This window comes from Channa argus, chromosome 8 (assembly GCF_033026475.1).
Source record: "Channa argus isolate prfri chromosome 8, Channa argus male v1.0, whole genome shotgun sequence".
NCBI classification, from domain to species: Eukaryota; Metazoa; Chordata; class Actinopteri; order Anabantiformes; family Channidae; genus Channa; species Channa argus.
In genome coordinates, this window is record NC_090204.1 from 5,529,307 (window position 1) to 5,551,390 (window position 22,084).

The 22,084-nt window shown below is 38.4% G+C and overlaps 3 protein-coding genes across 7 annotated transcripts; 1 reads left to right on the forward strand and 2 right to left on the reverse strand.

The window, feature by feature from the left end:
- The first annotated feature begins 100 nt into the window (after positions 1-100).
- On the forward strand, positions 101-7,765 carry LOC137131408 (solute carrier family 35 member D2-like protein). The gene is made up of 12 exons (XM_067512621.1): positions 101-300; positions 591-624; positions 733-819; positions 1,020-1,087; positions 1,172-1,243; positions 1,429-1,497; positions 1,711-1,813; positions 2,375-2,467; positions 3,144-3,211; positions 3,365-3,443; positions 3,533-3,615; positions 5,258-7,765. The coding sequence occupies exons 1-12, from the start codon at positions 191-193 to the stop codon at positions 5,361-5,363; spliced, it is 972 nt and encodes a 323-aa protein (XP_067368722.1). The 5' UTR covers positions 101-190; the 3' UTR covers positions 5,364-7,765.
- Positions 7,766-8,383: 618 nt separating this feature from the next.
- Positions 8,384-12,923, reverse strand: si:ch211-121a2.4 (transmembrane protein 205). Of its 5 annotated transcripts, XM_067512627.1 has the most exons (5): positions 11,945-11,998; positions 11,537-11,590; positions 11,100-11,261; positions 10,164-10,327; positions 8,384-10,067 (listed from the first exon to the last, which is right to left on the reverse strand). In XM_067512627.1, the coding sequence occupies exons 3-5, from the start codon at positions 11,197-11,199 to the stop codon at positions 9,765-9,767; spliced, it is 567 nt and encodes a 188-aa protein (XP_067368728.1). In that variant the 5' UTR covers positions 11,200-11,261; positions 11,537-11,590; positions 11,945-11,998; the 3' UTR covers positions 8,384-9,764. The 5 variants fall into 5 exon arrangements, with proteins under 5 accessions (XP_067368728.1, XP_067368729.1, XP_067368725.1 ...); XM_067512628.1 differs by lacking the exons at positions 11,537-11,590; positions 11,945-11,998 and adding an exon at positions 11,999-12,923; XM_067512624.1 differs by lacking the exon at positions 11,537-11,590 and having other exon boundaries at positions 11,945-12,923.
- A 151-nt stretch (positions 12,924-13,074) lies between these two features.
- On the reverse strand, positions 13,075-21,957 carry dhcr24 (24-dehydrocholesterol reductase). The gene is made up of 9 exons (XM_067512620.1): positions 21,582-21,957; positions 20,755-20,910; positions 19,817-19,922; positions 19,205-19,323; positions 17,398-17,661; positions 17,170-17,313; positions 14,267-14,464; positions 13,993-14,171; positions 13,075-13,895 (listed from the first exon to the last, which is right to left on the reverse strand). The coding sequence occupies exons 1-9, from the start codon at positions 21,810-21,812 to the stop codon at positions 13,742-13,744; spliced, it is 1,551 nt and encodes a 516-aa protein (XP_067368721.1). The 5' UTR covers positions 21,813-21,957; the 3' UTR covers positions 13,075-13,741.
- Between the last annotated feature and the right edge of the window lie 127 nt (positions 21,958-22,084).

The window sequence follows — 22,084 nt, forward strand, 5'->3', positions numbered from 1 at the left end:
GAGAGCTTCACCTCGGAGTTTGTCTCACACAATAAAGTCATTTGTCGTGCGCCCTGTGACTTCAGGCGGCGGAAGTTAGGAAACGTTGACGTCCCCGTGCTGCACGCGCGCCCGTGCGCTCGTGCGTCTGTCGGTGAAGTGATGGCAGGGGAACAGCCGACACTCAGAGAGGAATGAGAACTTGTTGGGGATGGCGGACAAACCTCTGACACTGTTTGTGAAGCTGTTTGCCGCTGGGTTTTACGGTCTTAGCTCGTTTCTTATCGTCGTCGTGAACAAAAGTGTCCTGACTAACTACAGGTAACGGTTTCTTCGCCTCTAACGGTTTTACTTGTAGAGCTACCGTGCTAACTAACCTAGCTACTGGAAGTTGTTCTGGCTGCAGCCAGAACAGAGGATCCTCTTAGCAAACCGCAACTTTTGGCTAGCGACAGCAGCCCCGTGGTACAGGCTGTATAAGATCTGCTTCATTCAAGGTGTCATTTTAGCAAGCAAGTTATAGGCTAACACAGCAGGGACGAGGTTAGCTACACTATTCTGTCTGTAAGCTGATCATTGATCGTAACAGGGAATCAACTCTAATCTTTCAGGTTCCCTTCGTCGATATGTGTCGGTATCGGACAAGTGAGTTAAATGATGTTCCGTTTTTGCGAAATACGCATCACTTATTGAAAGCAGGCAAAGCTTACTGTGCATTTTTAATTTAATGTGTGTGTGTGTGTGCGTGTGCAGATGTTGGCCACAGTGGTTGTGCTGTGGGTGGGCAAGGCTGCGAGGGTGATCAGCTTCCCAGACTTTGATGAGAGCATCCCTCGCAAGGTGAGATCCATCTGTTCATCTAAGTTTAAATGAAGAATTTCCACTGGTTCTTACTGTTCCAGTTTTCTGTTGTCTGGCTTTGGTAGACAAGCGGTTCACAACTCAAATAAATTTTGTTTGTTGCTTTTTAAACCAACCATAACCGTAAAGAAAAACTTATTATTTTTACAATAGCTAAACATATTTGTTTTGTTTTCTAGACGTTTCCTCTACCTCTCCTTTATGTGGGAAATCAAATCACTGGTCTATTTGGAACCAAAAGGCTGAAGTAAGTCCTCGTGGTTAAAAGGATGTTCCATCACTGTAATTGTGGGCTTGACTTGGATGTTTCAACATTTATGTTCTCTTCCAGCCTGCCGATGTTTACCGTCCTCAGGAGGTTCTCCATCTTTTTCACAATGCTGGCTGAGGGATTCCTGCTCAAGTAAGATTGCATATGATAGATAAGATACTTTATTCATCCCAAGAGGAAATTCACAGCCAACCTCTCTGTCATTTTCTAGTCTTTGTACTTAATAGGACACATTACAGTAAATGAAACTCATCCTTTCCCTTTGTACTGTATACAGATTGAATTTCATTGCTCTTCTGTCTTTGACCTTTTGGCAGGAAGAAATTTTCTAGGCCAGTCCAGCTCACAGTATTTACAATGATCCTCGGGGCCTTTATAGCCGCAATGTAAGTTCTGCACCATCCTTTGTTCTTTACAAAGGGTTTTCCTACCCTGTCCTCATTGAAATTTTTTTGCCCTAAGGGTCATTAGCCACGTGTATATCTGGAGGTAAAGGAGCCATGCTGAATCAGTGCATGCCCGAACCAAAATCATTACTGACAGAACACTTATTTACCTCCTTTACACTTTTTATTGTGTTCTCTCTTCTTTGTTTGTAGCACTGACTTGTCATTTGACCTACAAGGCTATGTGTTCATTCTCCTGAATGACGTGCTGACTGCAGCTAATGGGGCCTATGTGAAACAAAAATTAGATGCAAAGGTATGTGGCAGCACCGTATGATGAATAGTTCTCATTGTTAGTTAGGACCTGATTTTGCCATTGAGCTTGATGTTGAACATACCCAAACTGTCCTTCACCATCTGCAACAAAGGTCCTCTGTGTACCCTCTAAGAAGATGTCATTATTACATTTTCTGGCGCTATTTTTAGCAGTCAGATTAGTTACAGTTTGTCAAGTCAGAAGTGGGCTGTTGCTTATCTTAGTACTTTATATGTGGCATAAGCAGACTACTTGGCTCTCACATTACAGCATAGACTGAAGTGAATTCAGATTTAGCCTGTGATGTCTGTAGTGCACCATCTGCTAGCACTGAGCTAAACTGAGGTGTGTTTGTGTGTGTATGAGATGGGCACACTTGAAACAAAATCAGACCAATGCATACAAGGGGTTTTAGGTACTGCCATGGGCTGGATATGCATGACTTCTGTAAACTAGTTATTGAGGGATGAATTGAATGACTTGTGAATAACGTTCTTTGTTCTGGCTCTGCCTATTTTCATGGTGCTTAGTGCCTGTGTGTTTCTATGCTCTTTCTCACAGGAGTTGGGGAAATATGGTTTATTGTATTATAATGCATTATTTATGATCATTCCTACTCTTCTGCTGGCTCACGTGACTGGAGATGTGCAGAAGGTAAGCAGCTTAAGTCTTCTGTTGTTTTCTCAGGCTTAATAGGCTTTTTTCTAATTATCTTTATTCAGCCCAAGTATATTTTATTGACGGATTTCATTTATTGGGTGTGTTCATTTGAAAAGTGTAAATAGTGAGCTATCAAGCAAAGTCCCTCAAATTAAATCAGTTAATGCAAGATTTAAGGCTAAAATAAAGTGAGTGCACATATGCAAAAGTATGGGTGTGTGCTAAAATTATGAGCTGTCTGTTGGTCAGTGTTGGCAGAAACCTTCTGGTTTGCCCAGCTGGGGCCCAGCGGCCAGAAAGGCACAAAGCTGCTATTATGCACCTAGTAAAGTTATTACAAGAGCATCTACATATTTCCTGAACTGAAACCCACTGTAGAGATTTAGAACATTACTTTTTTAGAGTTACTGGAAAGTCAGTGTTAAGTTGTGTGATTAAAAAGGGAACTTATCACATTTATCATTAACCATTTATTCCTTTTATCATCAACCCTAAAATGTAATCATCAGTGTCCTGTTAGTCTTCATTCTCCTAATGCTAAACCAGATATGTGTACATGCAGTTACTTACATTTAAATGTATCCATCTCTGCTCCAGGTTTTTATTTTTACATTTATTGTTTGCCTTTTCACTAATAGGGTTTTGCCCTTTCTTATGCAATTATTTTCAGGCAATGGAATATGACGGTTGGTCAGATGTGTTTTTCCTTACACAGTTCATCCTCTCATGTATCATGGGGTAAGATAAATTAGAAACGAACAGGCCAGTGCTTGACTGGATGTGAAGTTCACAATGACCCCTTTTCTACAATGTGGCATCAGTATTGTGAAATCTGATTTCATGCTTGAATGTGTTGAGTCATGAGTAATATGATAGCATGTTGTTTTGCAGATTTGTTCTGATGTATTCCACTGTGCTATGTACACAGTACAACTCAGCATTAACTACTACGATCGTAGGCTGCATCAAGGTAAGCTGCAGATTGGTGAGAATTAACAGTTAACACAAAATGCTATGTAAAGTAGTTTAAGTTAAAAGGCTATTTTCTCCATTTTGCAGAATGTCCTGGTGACATATATTGGGATGGTGTTCAGTGGAGACTACATTTTCTCATGGACTAACTTCATAGGTTTGAATATCAGGTATGAGATTACAAGGCTTATTTCTAATGTACGCTCAAACATCTAGTTGTCATCATAGGTGCATAATCTGTTCTCTAATACACCCTGGCTTTCCAAAGTAATGTTGAGAACCTAAGCAGACTTTGTCTTAACTCCTCATGCTACAGTGGACTTTTCATGCTAAACATTTTGTGCACAAACAAATTGTTTCAGATAAAAACAACAAAAAAAGAAAAAACACGTTGCTGTGTCAGTTCATCAATTTGGTTCATTTTTCACTGGCATTCATGATCTCCAGACGATGCAGCTACCTGCCATCACGAGCATCACATTTATCCTGTTGAGTGAAATATGTGGGTGCGACACTGAATTTGTTCACATTCATGTGCCCAGGTAAAAGATTACTTACTGTAGATATTCACCCTGCTTTTTATGCAAAGGGCTGATGTGATGAGGTACATCTTGCCAGTTCTGGCTTTCTTTCAGAACTAACACAATTTTCCATGGCATAGATTTAACAAGGTACTAGAAACATTCTTTGAAGATGCGATGTGTGTTACCTTATAGCATCTTTTGCTGCACATCCATGATGCAAACCTCACATTTCACCCCATCTCAAAGGGGCTCTATTAGATTGATATCTGGTAACTTTGGAGGCCATTTGAGTGAAGTGAAACTTATGTCATGTTTATGAAACTATTTTGAAATTACATTAGCTAATTAAAATGTAATATTATTTTGCTCGAAGTAGGAATCAGAACATGGCTACACTGGTTAGAAAGGGATGGACACAGTCAGCAACGATACTCTGTGGCTGTGGTATTTAAATAATGACAGTACTAAGGTGCCCAAACAAAATATCGCTCACAGTATCCTGAACTGTTGCAGCCGACTCAGGACACAGCAGTGTTTTTCTATATTACTGTTGAATTTTGGTAAGCACTTGTAAATTGTGGACTTCGTAAATTGTGGTTTCGTTTCCTGGTATTATCTGACAGGAGTAGCACCCAATGTGATCTGCTGCTGCTGTTTTAACGTTTGACATTATGTGTTCAGTGATGCTCTTCTACTTTGTGTTTTGCTATTTTTTTTTATTTAATTTTATTACTTAATGTTGCCTTTCTCACAGCTCAAACCAATCCAGCTATTCAACAAGGCGTTGTTTCCTAGAGAACTGCCACTCTAAGAAGATTTGATCTTTTTCAGACCATTCTCTGTAAACCCTAAAGATGGTTTTGTGTGAAAATCCTTGTAGATCAGCATATTCTAAAATACTCAGATTAGCATGCCACATTATAAATTCACTTCAGTGAATTCTTTCATTCTGGTGCTCGATTTGAATTACAGCAGGTCATCTTGCCTGCCTCTTGTTTGGCTGATCATCTGTACATGCTGGATCTTGTTGTGGGAATTATAGCCAATTTAGATACAGCTGATGTGCTACGACATGTAGCACATCAGCTGTGTTGTCATGTCTCTGATGACAACACAATTATCAATAGTAGTTTTGTTTGCAATTGTCACTGAAATTAAACAAACATTTACCAAAGCAATAGAGTAGAAAAATCTTTCCTATCCTGGCAACTTCCCACATGGTTAGATAAAACACTGATAAGTTAGTTTCTACACTTTAACACATTCATTGTTTTGTGTGTTTTGCTAGTATTGCGGGCAGCCTGGTGTACTCCTACATCACTCTCACAGAGGAGCAGTCCTGCAAAGCAAGTGAAAGCACCAAGCTGGATATCAAGGGCAAAGTGCTTGTATGACAGAAACGCTGGATTTAATTTTATTTTTTTATGGATGAACAGGAAAATACTGCTGTTGCCATCGTTATGAAACCTTCCAAAGGGAATGTAAGTTGATTTTTCAGATGGTATTTTCATTTTAAAAATTTGTATTTTGATACTGTACTTGAGTATTAAGAAGAAGGGAAAGTTGAACAAATTTTATTTATCTTACAATATTTGCTGATACATAAACTGAAGCTTAAATTTTGGGATGTAATGGTTTCCTGAACACAGGAGCAAACAGCTGGAATTATTATTTTTTTTAAGCAGAGTCTTTACTAATGAATTGTGGGAATACAACATAATGGTTATTTTAAAGACACAATCCTTTTTTGCCTTTTTTGTATTACTGTTTACAAGGAATGTAACTTCGGATGCCTTCCTAGTATAGTGAGATGCACTGACACTGTTGTTCATCTGTTGTTTCAATCTTAAGCACCTTTGAGTTTTTAGTATAAGGTGTTATGAGTTTGTTACAGATTAACAGTAAAGACAGTGATGTAACCTCATCCCTCAAACAAACAGAGTGGATGGGCAATGGGTTGTTGGTTCTCATCAAGGATTGTGGCTTTAAATAATACTGCTGCTTTCTTTTGGGGAGATAATTTAACAGTTTACATTTTGCTTTTTCAGTATTACAGAATGTTTGGTAAAAATATACCAAGGCTGTCACTGGTTATTCTATGCAGAATTAAGAAAAATGATGCATTGTTACAAGGGGACCCATCTGCGTTGTTCCGCTTTTTTAAAACACATTATTGCACTTTTACCTGAGGTAACACCTACAAGGGGGGAAACCAAATTGCCCCTGCTCATGTTACATTCATTGATAAGTGTGAGATTATTTTATATTATGGTATGTTTCAGGTTTTCTAAATATTACAAGTATTCCTAGTTATCTAAACTTTTAATAGTCAGGTACGAGTGTTGAATTGTTTTGTTTTTTTACATTTTTATTCCACATTTTTTTTATTTATTACTTTTAGACCTATATTCATGTTGTAAGTGGAGTTGCTTGTGAATTGTTAATGTTGTTCTCAGACAGTAACCATGGATTTGTAGCTGAATATACTGTATTTTTACATTTTAAAAAGTTGCCTCATCGAGTTGATGTACTCCTTGTGTTTTTCAAAGTAAGTAGAGGTTGTGAATATAAAATGACTTGTCTGGATCTCTTCTATTCAAACCAATGTATGAATAGTTAATAGTGGCTCAATCCTGCATAAGTTAGTACAGCTTTAAGTTAGGGTCTGTAGTAGCTACTGATGATAAGCTACATTCAGACAATGGTGCCCCCTTCTGTCACACAGTACCTGGCACAGCATTTCATCGTGTTGGAACAAAAGAATTACTTTTGAGTTGATATGATTTTTCAAGTTGTACACCATAGCTAAATTTAGACATTTTTAGAAAGTTACGCCTACTTGCACCCCTGGTATTTGAAAGATACATTTGAAAACCCTTATAGGACAAAATGTGACTTTAAAAACGTTTTAAGTTTTATGTTGTAATTTCCTCCTATTTATGCACATTCATCCAAATTATACATTTTGTGTGTTTATTATGTACAGCCAACTTTAAGATCACACCATGCTATAGATGTTTTCTCCCATTATTTAATTGAGTTCAGAAATATGACCAAGATTTACAAAAAAGGTTACACATGTACACTGTTCACCTTAAGTATGTAACATTGAGACTTGAAACCAAACCAGTGTCTCAAATCCAGTGCATTACATAGTCAAAACAACAGAAATTTGTTTGCATTGTAAAAAATCTTCATGAAGTCCTGAGCAAAGGTTTACATTGATCTAAATTTAATAAAATGGGATGTCACTGTAGTACAAAAAGGGCCAGACAAGCCAAATTATCTGCTACAATCCCACTGCCATAAATAACTAACAATGATATCCCCTTAAGTCAAGTACAACGTGAAGAAAGTGTCTTAAATATCCACAGATGTAAAACTCTCTAACAACATCTTTTATATTTATACACAGGAGTGCTAAATGATTTGAATAGAAACTTCATGTTAATTAGAACTGGCCAAGCAAATAGGAAACATAAAAAAACTGCATAGAACCCAAAAAAAACAAAACAAAGCAGCTACCAATAAAATTGCATTGTCTTTGCTAGTAACGGGCACATACTGTAATTCACACCTTCATCACACCAGTACAAACAAAGATAAAAGGGGAGTTTAGTTGCCACTGCTCTGATTTTGGCCATGCTGTTTTGCAAAGGGTATTTTTCTTGTGATGCGATTGGCATTAATTCTAGACCAGGGGTCACCAACATGTTGCCCGTGGGCACCAGGTCGGCCCCCAAAGACCATGAGTCGCCCACGGGCCTGTTCTAAAAGTAGCTCACCATAGCATCACTTACCAATGAGCTGCATCTAATTTTTTTTGCTGCTATTCTTTTTTAAATCATATCTGATAGTTATTGTGAGAAATCATTAACATGATCAGTGTCTTCACACAGATGAATATCAATAATTTAATTAACATAATTAAAGGTAAATTGAGCAAATTTCAAAAGGGATACTTGTTTGATACACAAACAAGTATCCCTTTGCATTAATCTGTACCCAAGAAGTAGCTGTTTCAAAAAGGTTGGTGACCCCTCGTCTAGACCAACAAAATAGAAACCAGAAAACCAAGAAACAAACTGAAAAGTTTCACCTAAGGAACAGCCATCATAGCAGTGCAAAATTAGCAACAGCATACAGTAGATAGTCCTGCTTCATAATGATGCACTATGAAGAAAAAATGAGGGAAGACCTAAGTACTATACTGCAAGAGGATATTTCTTGTGTTTCTTGTGTTCTTGTAGTCTGTGTTTAGCCACATTCAGATTGATGTACAAGAAACAAAGGTCTGCTAAAATAAAAGTAATACACACTTTAAACTTACAGGTCCAACAACATTTTAATTATTTAAAATCATTCACTAATATAAACAAGGTCCTTGGCTCTTTGGAGACTATATGTTTTCCAGTTTTTTTTTTTTTTTTGTTCTGAATTACTCTTTAATTTATTTTTTTGATCCTTATAAGACAGCTGGGCTCTGACGGCAACATACAGCATGGATGCATATTTATTTTTATGTTAAGAGCAGTTCGTAGACCTGGTTTAGCTGAATGTCCGTATCATTACAGCTAACATTAATATACCTAGACAATGTATAACAAGAATTTCTTCTTTAACACCTGTGTGTATATTTGCAGCAGTGTCAGGTGCCATACTGACCTGCATAGAAGCAATGAGCTATGGTTGAGCTGTAGCTCTAGCTCAACCCAGAGCCAAGCACAGCCAGCTCCAGCTGTAGTCACTGCCCGCAGTTTTAGGCTATAGCTTTGGAGCTCAACCAATTGCATTTAATACATAATGTGAAATGTCACATTAGATAGGATGTAATATTAGAGATTACACACACGACAAGAAAGTACAAGAAAGGAGTTTCAAAAGAATGCAAATAAGATTATCTAGTAATTTCTTTGGGGCTTTTACTATTAGTGTTGATATTCAGTCAAGAAAGTTCCATCATCTTCTCAGCTCGCACTGTCTATTATCAAACAAAAACATGTCTTCATACATCCTACACGGGAAAAAAAAGCAAATTTTTCCAAATGATCTAATTAGTGGTGCAAGGGTGTGTTAGATGGGCTTTTGTATGCCACAGTAAAAACGTTTAAAGGGTTCTCACTATGAAATACAAAGAACAGCCACAAAGGTGCTTTCTAAGGTAACAGAAGATAAACTAAACGTAACTGACAAGGTTCTAAAACTCCACCCAAACAGGAACAGCAGGCTATAGTGGCATTAGAGCAGTCCCCCTAATAAAGTTGTTTTTCTATTATATGCGTAGAAAATGGCGCAGTGCTCAGGGCTATTTTCCATTTCTCTTACATTTCAAGCACAAAGTTTTTAAAAGCGTTCCTTGAATTTTAGGTTCCTAAAAAGTACCACATTGCAATGATAAAGGGAAATCTCAAGGCAGCAGTCACCAGCACAAGGCAGGAGTCAACAAAGCCAGCCACACTAGGTGAAAGGTGAGGCATTATTCACATTGCAGGAACTGATTTGTCTCCCTACACACCCTTAGGCTGAGAAATGCAGTTTTAGTGACCGTGAAAGTCTCAAAACCGCCAAAACTGGGCCTGAAATCTGTGCCAGAGACTATGTCCTTTCATTATTTCCACAGGCACAGGAACAACAAGGCTTACCTGACTTTTTTATTCCTGGCTATTTACACAAATTATGATTTAAATATATAACTTACTTGCATTGATACAAAAAAAAACAAAAAAAAAACAGACTTCTTCTGAAGGCTTGGACTGTTTTCAAATTTCGTAAAGTCCAGCTGCTATCCATCAGTTTTACAGTGTTACAAGATTCTCTGCCATGTAACACAGACTGTAGAAGTTGCAGCCTATGCAGCAGAGGTTACACAGAGAGGACAGCAATCTGTAGAGCCACAGGTGATTGCTGAGGTGTCTGTATTTGATATCTGTCTCACGCAGCTTGGCATAGGCTTCGCGATTAGATGAGAGGCCGATATCCTGACCCAATCCGCATGCCTGCTCAATAAGATGCATGTCTCCCATAATCTCTGACGTCATCTGGCCAAACCACTGAGCGTTGACAGCCGCAACGGTCACTGAAACAAAGAAGATGAAGATCTGGTGGGGAATAAAGCAGAGGTTTATAAATAAATTAATACATAAATAATTTTAATGTTTTAAATGCAATCTGATAATGTTATTTGGGCAACACACCTGAAAAGCTTCTCTGTCATCCAGCATGTCACTGGGGTGATACACAGCATAGATAGTGAGGTTAAAGAAGGCACAAGCTGAACCGAGGTGGAGGTAGAATGGGACAAGATGACTCTGAATAAACCCATATGTGTGTCTATTCAGGTGGTTATTCATCACAAAACCTGTGCAAAAAATATATTCTTTAACAGGGACCCTTATTTCCATTAAAATCATTCAATTGGTATAGTAATACATGTGTTATTACATTTACAATTTAAATTTCTCAACCTTTTTCCCCCCCACAAGGGACTGTGGGGAAAGAAAAAGAGTCTGTGTGTCTTTTTTTCTAAACTACATGTAGACTCCTATTACATGTGGTCTTGGATCTGACTCATATTTGATCTTTGACAATGTGTCTACTGTCAGAACAGTCATCAAAATCATTTTTCAAAATATCAATTTTGATCAATATTAAAATATGCTTTTCTAATGTCTTATTTCAGTGCACATGTGAAAAGTGCTGACAATGTGATAAAAATAAACAACAATGATCAACAACAGAGACGGAAGTGAATAGAGAGATGAACTTGTTTAAAATGTGTTGGAAATTTATGGAGCGGCTTCTGTTCAAGTCAAACTGGAAGGGACAGTTTTTGGCAGAAACGTAAAAAAATGACTGTCATGCAAATAATACAGTTTTTGTTATTCTAACAGTAATCATATAAATTACATTTCTGATGTCTTGTTAACACACTGTGTTGTGGGGCATAACATGCATTCTTAGTACAGTGACCGTTGAGAATGCAGCCCTACATATACAGAACAAACACTCAGGTAACATTTGTGTGAATGCGGACTAGACTGAAGGACACTTCCGATGTGACTAAGTTCGGCATATAATAAATTGTACAGCGTAGTTTTAATCCGATGTGTGCATGTGTATGTGGTACCAACTTGAAATGAAGGTGACCCAAATCTGCATTCCCCAGTAGGTGGAGAGCAACACCAGCTGCAGCAGCTTGACTGTAAACGTGGGTTCCTGGTCAGTGGACATGCTTCTTCTTTAGGCCCCTCTCTCCTCTGGTCTGAACTACACTGTAGTGTGTTAAACAGCACCTTGCAGAAAAATTTAAATAACAATGTGTAGGGCTTCTCTGGTTTTGCCTTCTTGCCTCTGTAAACATAATCAGTATGCTACAAAATAGTGATATATTGTAAGAAAAATGGGCTATAGTGGAGGCGAGTCACTGATCTGCATTCTGTAAATGAGGAAAGCAGTGATTGACATAGTAACCTTCATGGTCAACAAACTTCCACATTGTTGTCAAGGAAACTGGGCTGCTGCCCTGAGTGTAACTGTTTAACAAGTGCGTGGACCTCCGACAACCCACCAGGAAATAAAACCTGCTGGATGATGATTTCATCAAGAGCTCCAAGTCTGTGGGCTAAAAATAAATCATGCTGATTGGTTTTAATCAAACGAAAAAAACAAACAAAAAACAAAACTGGTGTCACAAACATTTCACTAAAATGAAGTAACGATAGCGTTATTTACTACAGTAACATAAGCTACGAAACGCCTGTAGGCTATAAAAAGACTGCACTGACACACGGCTAGCTACCGTCAGCTAAACTAGCGCAAAACTGCGGAACTTCGCGCATCATTAAGTTTGCTTCACTTGTAAAACTATTAGCTAAAGTTACTGTAGTTAGCATTATAGTTCGCAGTGCTTTAACTCAGCAAGCACCTTCCCCAAGAGAAATAATAAAGTTATTGTAATAACTTGAGCATTGCCTACCCGTGTATCTCGTAGCTGATAACTTCGCCTGTGTGACCGTAACGTTAAACTTACCAAACCTGCTGCTCGCAGAGGAGGCGGAACTGAGTCAGGATGTGCTCGGGAAACATGTTCCCCAACATTTACCGGTTCCTACAGCCTTTTCCCAATGCAGCGCGACATGTTCTCCGTCCTTTTGCATCTGTTAGACATTCAGAAACAATCTGAACGCCATCTGAAACCTACTTTCAAATGTATACATACTTTATAAAAACTGGGGTTTTACTGTTGCTACTTTCACGTGCAGATCACTTTAAACCAGGTGAGGGTCCAGAGTCAAAACTTTGATATTTTTTTTTTTTAATCTGGTCCAGATTATTATCATATTATTCTTAAACCGTAGTTTCAGTGGATCTGGATTAAAGTGACCCACACGTCAGAACAGCAACAGCAAAACTTAAATTTGACAAAGTATCCTAGTCAAGTAAAAGTATTACTTTCATTTGAGTAGTATTACCTTTACTTTACTCAAGTAAAATATTTGAATTTGCATGTGTAGTGGAATTTTCTTTGTAGCCCAATATTTGCAATTTTACTTGAGTTGGTGTATTCCTCCATTAAGACCACCAGTGTAAAAGTCACTGATTAATGTATATGAATGTTTAATAATTACTAATGTGCAGCTGTGTAAGCATCTCAAATGTCACATCTTGTAAATTGAAGCAAATTTTGAGCACTGCACAGCAGCATAACCCTTTTTTTAGAGTAATAAAACAGAATATGCAAAGTAACAAGTAATTACAATATTCATATGCAGTGGAAGGAAAATTATAATATTTGCCTCGAATTTTCAACAGTTCAGAAATCCTCGAGTAAAAATCCAGCATCTAAAAATTCCCAAACCTACAGTACTTCAGTAAATATTTAACATGTAGTTATATTTCACTAGTGTTAGGCTTACGGCGAAAGATTTCCAACTTTTTGTCAGTTCTCATTCCGATGTTGACTGAACGCCATTTCAAAAGAGTTCTTTAGCCTATTTAGTAACTCTGAAACACCTTTAAAAAGGGCAAAAGTTGATATTCGTATTATATTTGAGATAATGAGTTTGACAGATGTACAGTGTGCACAAAAATGATGCTCAGAGAAAATCAATTTTGGCCAACACATTTTATTAAAACAAGGTAAAGGTTAGTAAAAGATCACATTGGCACTGCGCTGCTGAATTTTTAGTCCTGGAGGCATGATCTCTTTTTGAAATCAAAATAGCAACGTCACAAATACATTTTTAAAGCCTCAAATTTCAATTTTTTTTTTTATTTTTTTATTATTATTTTTTAAAGTAGGTTTTTAAAAATATCTCTATGTTATTTGGAAGATTATTTTTTATGGTGTTTGGCACTTAGGAAGCTATAAGTAGGGCTGGACCATTAATAAAAGGTGTGCAGAGCATACACCCATCAAAGAAATGCGAGAAATTTAGTTAAATATGCTCTCTTCACATAAACATAAGGTTTCAAACCAAAACTCACATAAAATCAGCTAATTGTGTATGAAAAAGGGTGAACAGAAAATACATTCGCAACTTATGCTCCCGTTTGACATTACTAAAAGCTTTTTTGAACATACACTCCGTTTGCCAGGAATATAACATTTATCCATCTATAACCTTCATTCCACTTCAATTTTTTGTTGATGTTGACACATTTCAAAATCAGTAGCTGTCTTCAAGTGTGAGTTGCAGAAATTGGGCGTTACAGTTTCTTTGACACTAATGTTGGGGTGGGGTGTGTGTGTGTGTGTGTGTGTGTGTGTGTGTCAGTGTCGAGCTGATTTACAGATTTTGTCGTACACCTCCGGGAAAGCGTTCTTACAGCCTAGTTCCTCTCTCAGTCTGTGATACAGCTGTCCATCAAACATCTCCCAAAACTCATCTCGCTCCATGTACACATCTGCATACAGCATCTGGAACCTTTCAAATGCCAAATAGGTTGTGGATAGTTCAATGTAAATACAAGGCTGATTTCTATACATCTAAGTACAAATGCTAAAGATTATGTGAGACTTACCCATGCACATCTCTGACAAACTTCTCCAGCTGACGGGTTGATGCTTTAGCTTCAAAGTGTTTGACTTTAGGTTCACCATAAGCCCCAATATCCACGTACAGCTCCTCCTCTTGACCTTTGGGATGAACCATCCCTCTGCCTGTTGGCAACAGGAATGGACACAGCCACAGAGGGTAAACCTGAAAAAAAAGCACAAGATATAAACTTTTCAATTAGATAATAATACAGATACTATAGATAATACTTAGTGGGTTTTCCCAAATATGAGCCTCACATCAATATCCTGGTGGAAGCGTTTGATGGCAGCCTGCAGATGTTTCATGGGCACCAGCATGTCTTGGACTACGTGGTGCTGTTCGTAAAGACGTCTGATAGTTTCTCCCTGTGTGAGCTTCAATAGAGAAATCTTTGGAGGAACCATCCACCCAAATAGCCAGCGGAACACCAAGTTGTTGCCAAATGGGATGATATCCTAAGGAGACAAGGCATGAATATACACAGCCAGTTACACAAACAGGTTACAAAGAGATAGCAAAGTGGCTCTTTGTTATGTCGTGTGAAATGACTTGTCCCAAAACAAATATTCAGTTTATTCAGACACTGATTCTTAAATAAACTTCTTTTCTCTGGTGACAAAAAAAAACTGTATATTTAGATTAGACAATGGAAGTAATTAGATCATTTTGAACTGGTCTGCAGTAATGTTGGTTACAGTTGTAGTTAAGTTGAGATCATACAAATACTAATAAAAACCTTAAAATGTTTTTTGTTGACTTCAGTTGAGTTGTAAAATCTGGCTATTTACAAATATCGAACAAGCCCCTTAAAATACAGTTTTTAAAACTCCATCACTTTCTTGAAAATGTAAGAAAAACATTGAACCATATAAAATAAAAGACATGCTTTTCAAATTCAATATTACATTTAAATTCTACACACTGATTAAATTCTAATGTAAAACATTTAGCAGTGATTCAATTTAACAACTGAGCAGCTGAAAAAAAATATGACTTCTGCTTTCCTGGATGCATCAAAATATTCGCTTTTGTCATACACACTCAGTTTTCAATGGATTTCATTGGGTACTGAGCAACATTAATATTTACAGATTAATTTAACTTCACAAAAATACAATCTCACTCTGTGTTCCACCAGAGGGCAGCCACAAACTTCAAACCTGTGCAGAACATTTTTCAACTCAACATGCCAAACGCAATTTCTACCACACATTTCCAATTAACCATTTAATCCAAGAATTGGTCAGCTGTGTCTCTGACTTTCTGCTGCACCGTTTACAAAAACAAAATATTTCCAATAAGAGAGAGCACCCAAAAGCCCAGAGGTAGCTACTTTAGATATCCGTCAAACCAGTACTATGCATAATTTATCACAACATTTACTGTTAGAGACAAAAAACGATGCCAAGCTCTTCTCACTAATGGCTAATGGTGTGTGGATATGTGAATATACTGCAAAGTGTGTGTGTGAGTGTGAGTGTGAGTGTGAGTGAGAGTGAGAGTGAGAGTGAGAGTGAGAGTGAGAGAGAGAGAGAGAGAGAGAGAGCATTAGAGTGTAATAAAGCAAGCAAGTTGGTAAGATGATGACAAGCTAAAATCAGGCAGACGCATAGGTCATAAATTGTAAAACTAAAGCTCATGGACACAGTTCCAGTAGGGTGTAAATTTGCGTGTGTACAGTCGCAAGAAAAAGTTATGGTACTGTTTGCAATCTCCTGCAAAAATTCTGCATAAATTTGTCAGAAAAATGTGATCTGATCTATACCCATGTCACAAATGTCAACAAACACAGTATGTCTGAGCTGAGAAAAAAAACAAAAAACAAATAAAAGACTCATGCTTTTCCATGTCTTTATTAAAACACACCCATTAAACAACAAAGTGTGGGTGGAAATAGTAATGGCTTCTGATGGCACTAAACCTCAACTGAAATCAGGGGTAAAATCTATGAAATGAGAATGGAGTTGTGGTTCAGAAGGACTTTTGTCAAGCAGCATCAGCTGATGTGAATCATGCCTCATGATCTCACAAGTTGTCAAGAGTTGCTGATTTGCACATAGCTGGAAAGGGTTACAGGGTAATCTCAAAGACTTTAGAAATTCAGAAGTCCACAGTTAGATGTACTATCTATAAATGGAGACAATGTCGCTACCCTAGCTAATCTCCATAGAAGAAATCACTTCTATGGAGAGATCACTTCAAAGCCACAACACACAATGCTCAATGAGGTAAAAGAGAACCGTTAAGTAACAGATAAAGATTTGAACGATTTGTTGGAGTTGGTTAATGTCTATGTTCATGAGTTAAACATAAGCAAAGCATACATTCATGGTAGAACGCCACAAAGTAAACCATTGCTCTCCAAATAGTCACTGCACAACACCTAAAAGTTGGTCAAAGCCCACCTAGTCACTCAACAGTTGGAAAACGTCTTGTGGACATTTCAAACAAAGGTGAAATTATTTGGGAAGAACATACAGCACTAGGTATGGTGTAAAACGAGATTCCAGTTTCAACATAAAAATCTCATCTATAGTGAAGTACGGTGGAGGGAGCATCATGATTTAGGGCTGCTTTGCTGCTTCGGGGCCTGGACCACTTGCCATTGTGGAGGGGAAATTAAAATCCTAAGTTTATCAGGATAATGTCAGGGTGTCTGTCCAAAAGCTGAAACTCAGAAGAAGCTGGGTGGTGCAGCACGACACGGACTGTAATAAATCTACTACAGAATGACTTTGGAGACACAACATGTGCCTTTTAGAGAGTGTCCCCTTCCGAGCCCAGACCTCAACCAAATAGAGATGCTGTGAAGCGACCTCGTGAGACACGTTCACAGTCGACATCCTAAGAATATGACTGAGCTGCAGCAGTTCTGTGGGAAAGAATGGTCCAAAGTTTCTCCTGAATGTCGTGCAGGTCTAGTCCACAACTACAGGAAGCACTTGCTTAAGCTTATTGCTGCCAAAGGTTGTATAAGCTGTTGTTAAAACGCGGTTAGTGTTATTTTCCCCACCACCAATTGTATGTTAAATTGGTGTGTTCAAAAAAGAAAGATCAACATTGTGTTTTATTGGCTCAGAAATATTGTGCTTGCGATTTGTGACTTTGGTGTAGGTCAGACCACATTTCATGAGTAATGTATGCAAAAAAACGAGAGTACCTGAAGTTCCCAGAAGATGCTGCGTGTATGTCTGTGATAGTACTGCCTCAGAGGGATGTATTCAATGCCAGTGTGGTGTCTTTTAAGGTAGCCCTCCACATGTTTGAAGAACCAGGGTTTGAAGTGCAGGCCGATTCTATTAATCTGATGTCAAAGAGGAAAAGCAGATGTTAATTTAATAAAACATGTGCAAACAAACTTGTATTCATACATTCACACACGCTTTACCTTATCAGGCTCTGCATGGTCTGTCATGGTTCCCGTCATGATGACAGCAGAGTCCACAGTGTATTGGATTCCCTCGACAAACATGTTCTGTTTGTTCTCTGACACTTCAGTGAAGCGTTTACAGATGTTCTCCAGTCCTCTGACCGGCTCATAGTGCAGCTTCACCCACGACTTAGCAGGAACTATTTTAATCTCAGCTGCGACCAGCAACCCCAGAGTACCACAAGACCACGGGACAGCGTGGAACAGATCAGAGTTTTCCTCCTATGTGGGGAAAAAAACAAAAAAAAACCACATCTATCTAAAAATAATCTAATTGCTCTGGGTGTCTACAGCAGAATAACTACATTTGTCTCCACATTCAGAGATAAGATGGACAGAATCATACACCGTGTTGCAGTGGTAACTTCCATAATAATTTAGATCTTCAGCTGTTACTTTGTGCTGACTCTTCTATAGTCTAAATGCTAAATAAAGAAGTTTTTTCCACGTGATTATGGGTTTATCAGAGGCAGGTTTTTGTTCTGCTGCTTAAGTACAATAATAGGCTTATTTGCAGCATTACTACAAGCATGAAAGGTATCAAATCACAAATCACAGCAGGTCCAAAAAAAACAAAAAAAGCGTTTAAGTTGTTTTATTTAATATTTAGCTAACTTACTTAAATATAGCCCACTGGTTAGTTTGGAGATTTTTAAACCAAAATAAATGCTGATATATTAGCATGGATGAGGCTGCTATCCATACATAAAGTAGTTAAAGCTCTGTTCCACCTTTACCTGTTGCATGGCAGTGGCAGCCAAATGTGCCTTTTTAGTTTTATTGCAATTTTTATTTAAACACTAGGTGTCGCTGTGTACGATTCCAGTGGCCCAGGTATAAAAGGTGACCCTTGCTCCTCTAGGATCCCGATTGTTAGTGATCCCAAAAGTTAGTTGAGTGCAGCACGGTACGAAACCCTGTGTATCTTCTGGTGTTACATCGTAAACGGTTTTATGCGTTGACGTCTAAAGACATTGGACATGTTGCAAGTAGAGCTGAGAATGGGTCAAAGCTATATATTTTATTGCTGACAACTCAGTATCTAAGTGCAGATTTAGTTCGTTCAGGGACTTTCATTTGTAACTGCTGGTAATACAAAAATGTCAGGAGATCTACAAAATTATAGTTCGTATAGAGGAAGATGGCAAGATTTTTGTTTCCTCCTCCACTACAACAAAAAAAAAAGTTTAATTAATTTTTAACCATGACCCTACCTGTGCCACTTATTGCTAACATTTAGTAGCTCTTGGTGTAAAAACATAGAGCAGCTGGTTATTTTCATACATTTTTCCTTAACTGACAAATCTTGGAGTTGCCGGACAGCCAGTATCTCAGGCTGCTAATCGACCAGCTCTTGTAGTTACATTTTCAACCTTTTTAGTGGTCAGTAGTGAAAATGGAAAATGCTTCCCACATCCCAACAATTAAAAAGTACACAAGTACAGACAGTGTGTAACGAAGGTGATCCCTAGCTGGTTAAATGTGAACCAGTTTCATGATAACATTAAACCTAAGTCAAGCCTTAATAACCCTCTCTCACACACACACACACACACACACACACACACACACACACACACACACACACACACACACACACACACACACACACACACACACACACACACACACACACACACACACACACACACACACACACACACACACACACACACACACACACACACACACACACACACACACACACACACACACACACACACACACACACACACACACACACACACACACACACACACCTTACCTCAGTGCAGCGAACTAAACTGCCATCAGCTAGAACCAGTTCATATGCAACACAAATGTGTTGAAACAGCCCATAAATATGCGATGACGACTCAATTCCTGTGCCCATAACCAAACCACCTGAGAGGAGAGAGGGAATAAAATATTTGTTCTCAGTAATTCAGTTTCTACCCATCATCAGGCAGGCAAACACATGAACAAAAAGCAGAGTTTGCCTGCTGGGAGTGTGCATATCCGTGCCTCTATGGATATCAGGATAAATGAATATAACACGACCTGATGGGAAAACATTAGATTGTTGATGGGCAGTTTATGGCATCAGGAAATACATTATGAAACACAATCCTGGGGTGCTTCCAACACTGCAGCCATTTCCTCCCAGTTTCATCTTTTAAGCTACAACATCAATCCCCTAATACAATTAGAGAAGTCGCTGAAGCTCTAAACAGGATACAGTTATTGATGGAGGAGGTGCAGGATCTACATCACTGAACTGAATGAACTGTGGAAATCATCGCTATCTCTCTCCATTTCCAGAAACCAGAGGGCCACAGATGATGCCACACTAGGATGATTCCCAAGAAAATAATTGTCAGTATTTTCAGAAACATACCCACAGTGAGGTCATCCAGCTCGGGCAGCACTGGGAGCGTCCAGCCAATAGAGGTGAGAAGAGCAGTCACCTGACCCATGTTGGCCAGCGGCTCAACCCGCACCACCTAAAAAAGAAAACAAAGATCACTGTGAGTAAAGATTCGTCATGAGGCTAACAATACAAAATCCAGCCTGAAAGATTTTAGTAATCGTAAAAATGATTGTAAAATGTGTAAAGTGTAAAATGATTAGTAACTATTTCCATCCTTTTGATGACACTGACACCGTCACTATTGGTCTCAGCATTTAATGTGTGTAGTGATGAGTGGGACATTGCAAACACAGCTTCACTACATTACATCAAGGCTAACAGTCTACAGCCATGCAAGCATCTTCCTGAGGATGTGGGTGTGATGTGACAATGCTAACATGTTGATATTTACAACAAGATGTAAGTGAACTACTTATTATCTTCATTTATATACAGTATACATGTCCCAAATGTCATATTTGTCAAAGCAAAATCTAAATTACTTATTAAAAGCATAATATAAATGGCAATAATAATGTTGCCTGCCTGTTTTTAATACAGCATTCAAGGTGTTGATTTGAGCTACTATAATAAAATACTTTACATAAGTGAAATACATTCACAAGAAGCATCCAGTATAGATGAAAAGGCTTGTGGAAGACCTGCAATAACTGAACCTTCATTAATGTTATTACACCTGTGTATTTTATCTGTCATGTTAAATCTGGTTAGAAATGGTTACAAACAGACAGCAGAGCAGTGTTGGTTCTAGAGCATTTTCACAGGGATGGCCAGACTGGAGCCCGTACTGATGTTGCACTAGAACTGTCTCTTAGCCAGATACAGATAGACAACCTTTTTAATTATAGCTCATACATTTACAAAACATTTGAGAGAAAAACTTGTTCTTTGTTGGGTTCTCATACCTGCCTATTTGTGTCCACCTCCAGAATGTCCATCATATTGATTATAATGTTCTTGTGTGTTTTCTTGTATTTCCCCACTCTGAGAGACACAGTGAGCCAGCCAGGTCGTCCTGTGCACATGTGCGTCTTACTGCCCTCCTTCCTCCATTCACGCACCTGAAATGTACAGTATGTCATGCACACAAGAGCAGACTATTAAATACCACAGGACAGGGGACACACAGTATACCTGACAACCTTTTTGGACTCATCCATTGTCCCACTGTTAAGTCTGCATATGCATTTCCTTCATTATCCCCTTAATGGGGATGTGTATAGGCTATACATTGAGCTACAATCAGACTACAATACAACTAAATTAAAACGTATTATTGAGACAACAACCTCTATAATTGCCTGTACAATAAAGGAAAGATGAGTTAGAAAATGCATTATGTTCTTTTTTTTCAGAGTTGTAGCTACTACTGAAGTATAAATATGCAAATATATGAGTTAACTAATCTACAATATTATTAATGAGAATATTATATTAATGACAATATCAAATAATTATTAATGAATAATGGACAAAAGAGATAAAGAAATGGCATCAGTGTGAAAGTCTAATAAGTTATCTGTAAATTGATATCGATTCAGACTCATCCTATTTTAGGTGGTTAGGTTTTACACTTCCCACGATTGTTTGCAAACATGAACGCATGCAACATAATGTACCGTTATGGTATGACATGTTATAACACACAATGGAAGTGGCTTTATCTGACCGCCACCTCACACACGACAAACACCTGTGCGCTACGACACTGTAACAAGCACCGTGTGCTCACCTGTCGTTGGATGTCTCGCACGCGCTGGTCGTGCAGTTTTGGAGCAGAGCACATCTTGAAAATAAGCCATGCGCGCACATAATAATACACATCGAACAGGACAGAGAGGGGCAGCAGGAACAAACACACAAATATCCACCTCTGGTGAACGATCACGTAATCTAGACCTTTGACTTTAATCCACATTAGGAACAGAAGCACCAGACCTCCTAAAAACAGCAGCGGATCCATAGTTTCTGGACAGATCAGAGGCAAGAGTACACAGTCTTCAAACTAAAACTTGCTTCACTTTTTACCTAAACGTGCCACTGACAGCTGAGACACGCACGTGGAGAAACTCCGTATTGATTATTCCAACCCGACTCCTGATCACCCCTTCACTATGATAGGTGAGTGGTGCTAGGGGTAAGTTAGCCCCGCCCCGGTTCCGTGCGGATTGGTCAGTGTTGCCGCGAGGGCGGAACAAACGCTGCAGCTTCACGATAATTGGGTAAACAAGCGAC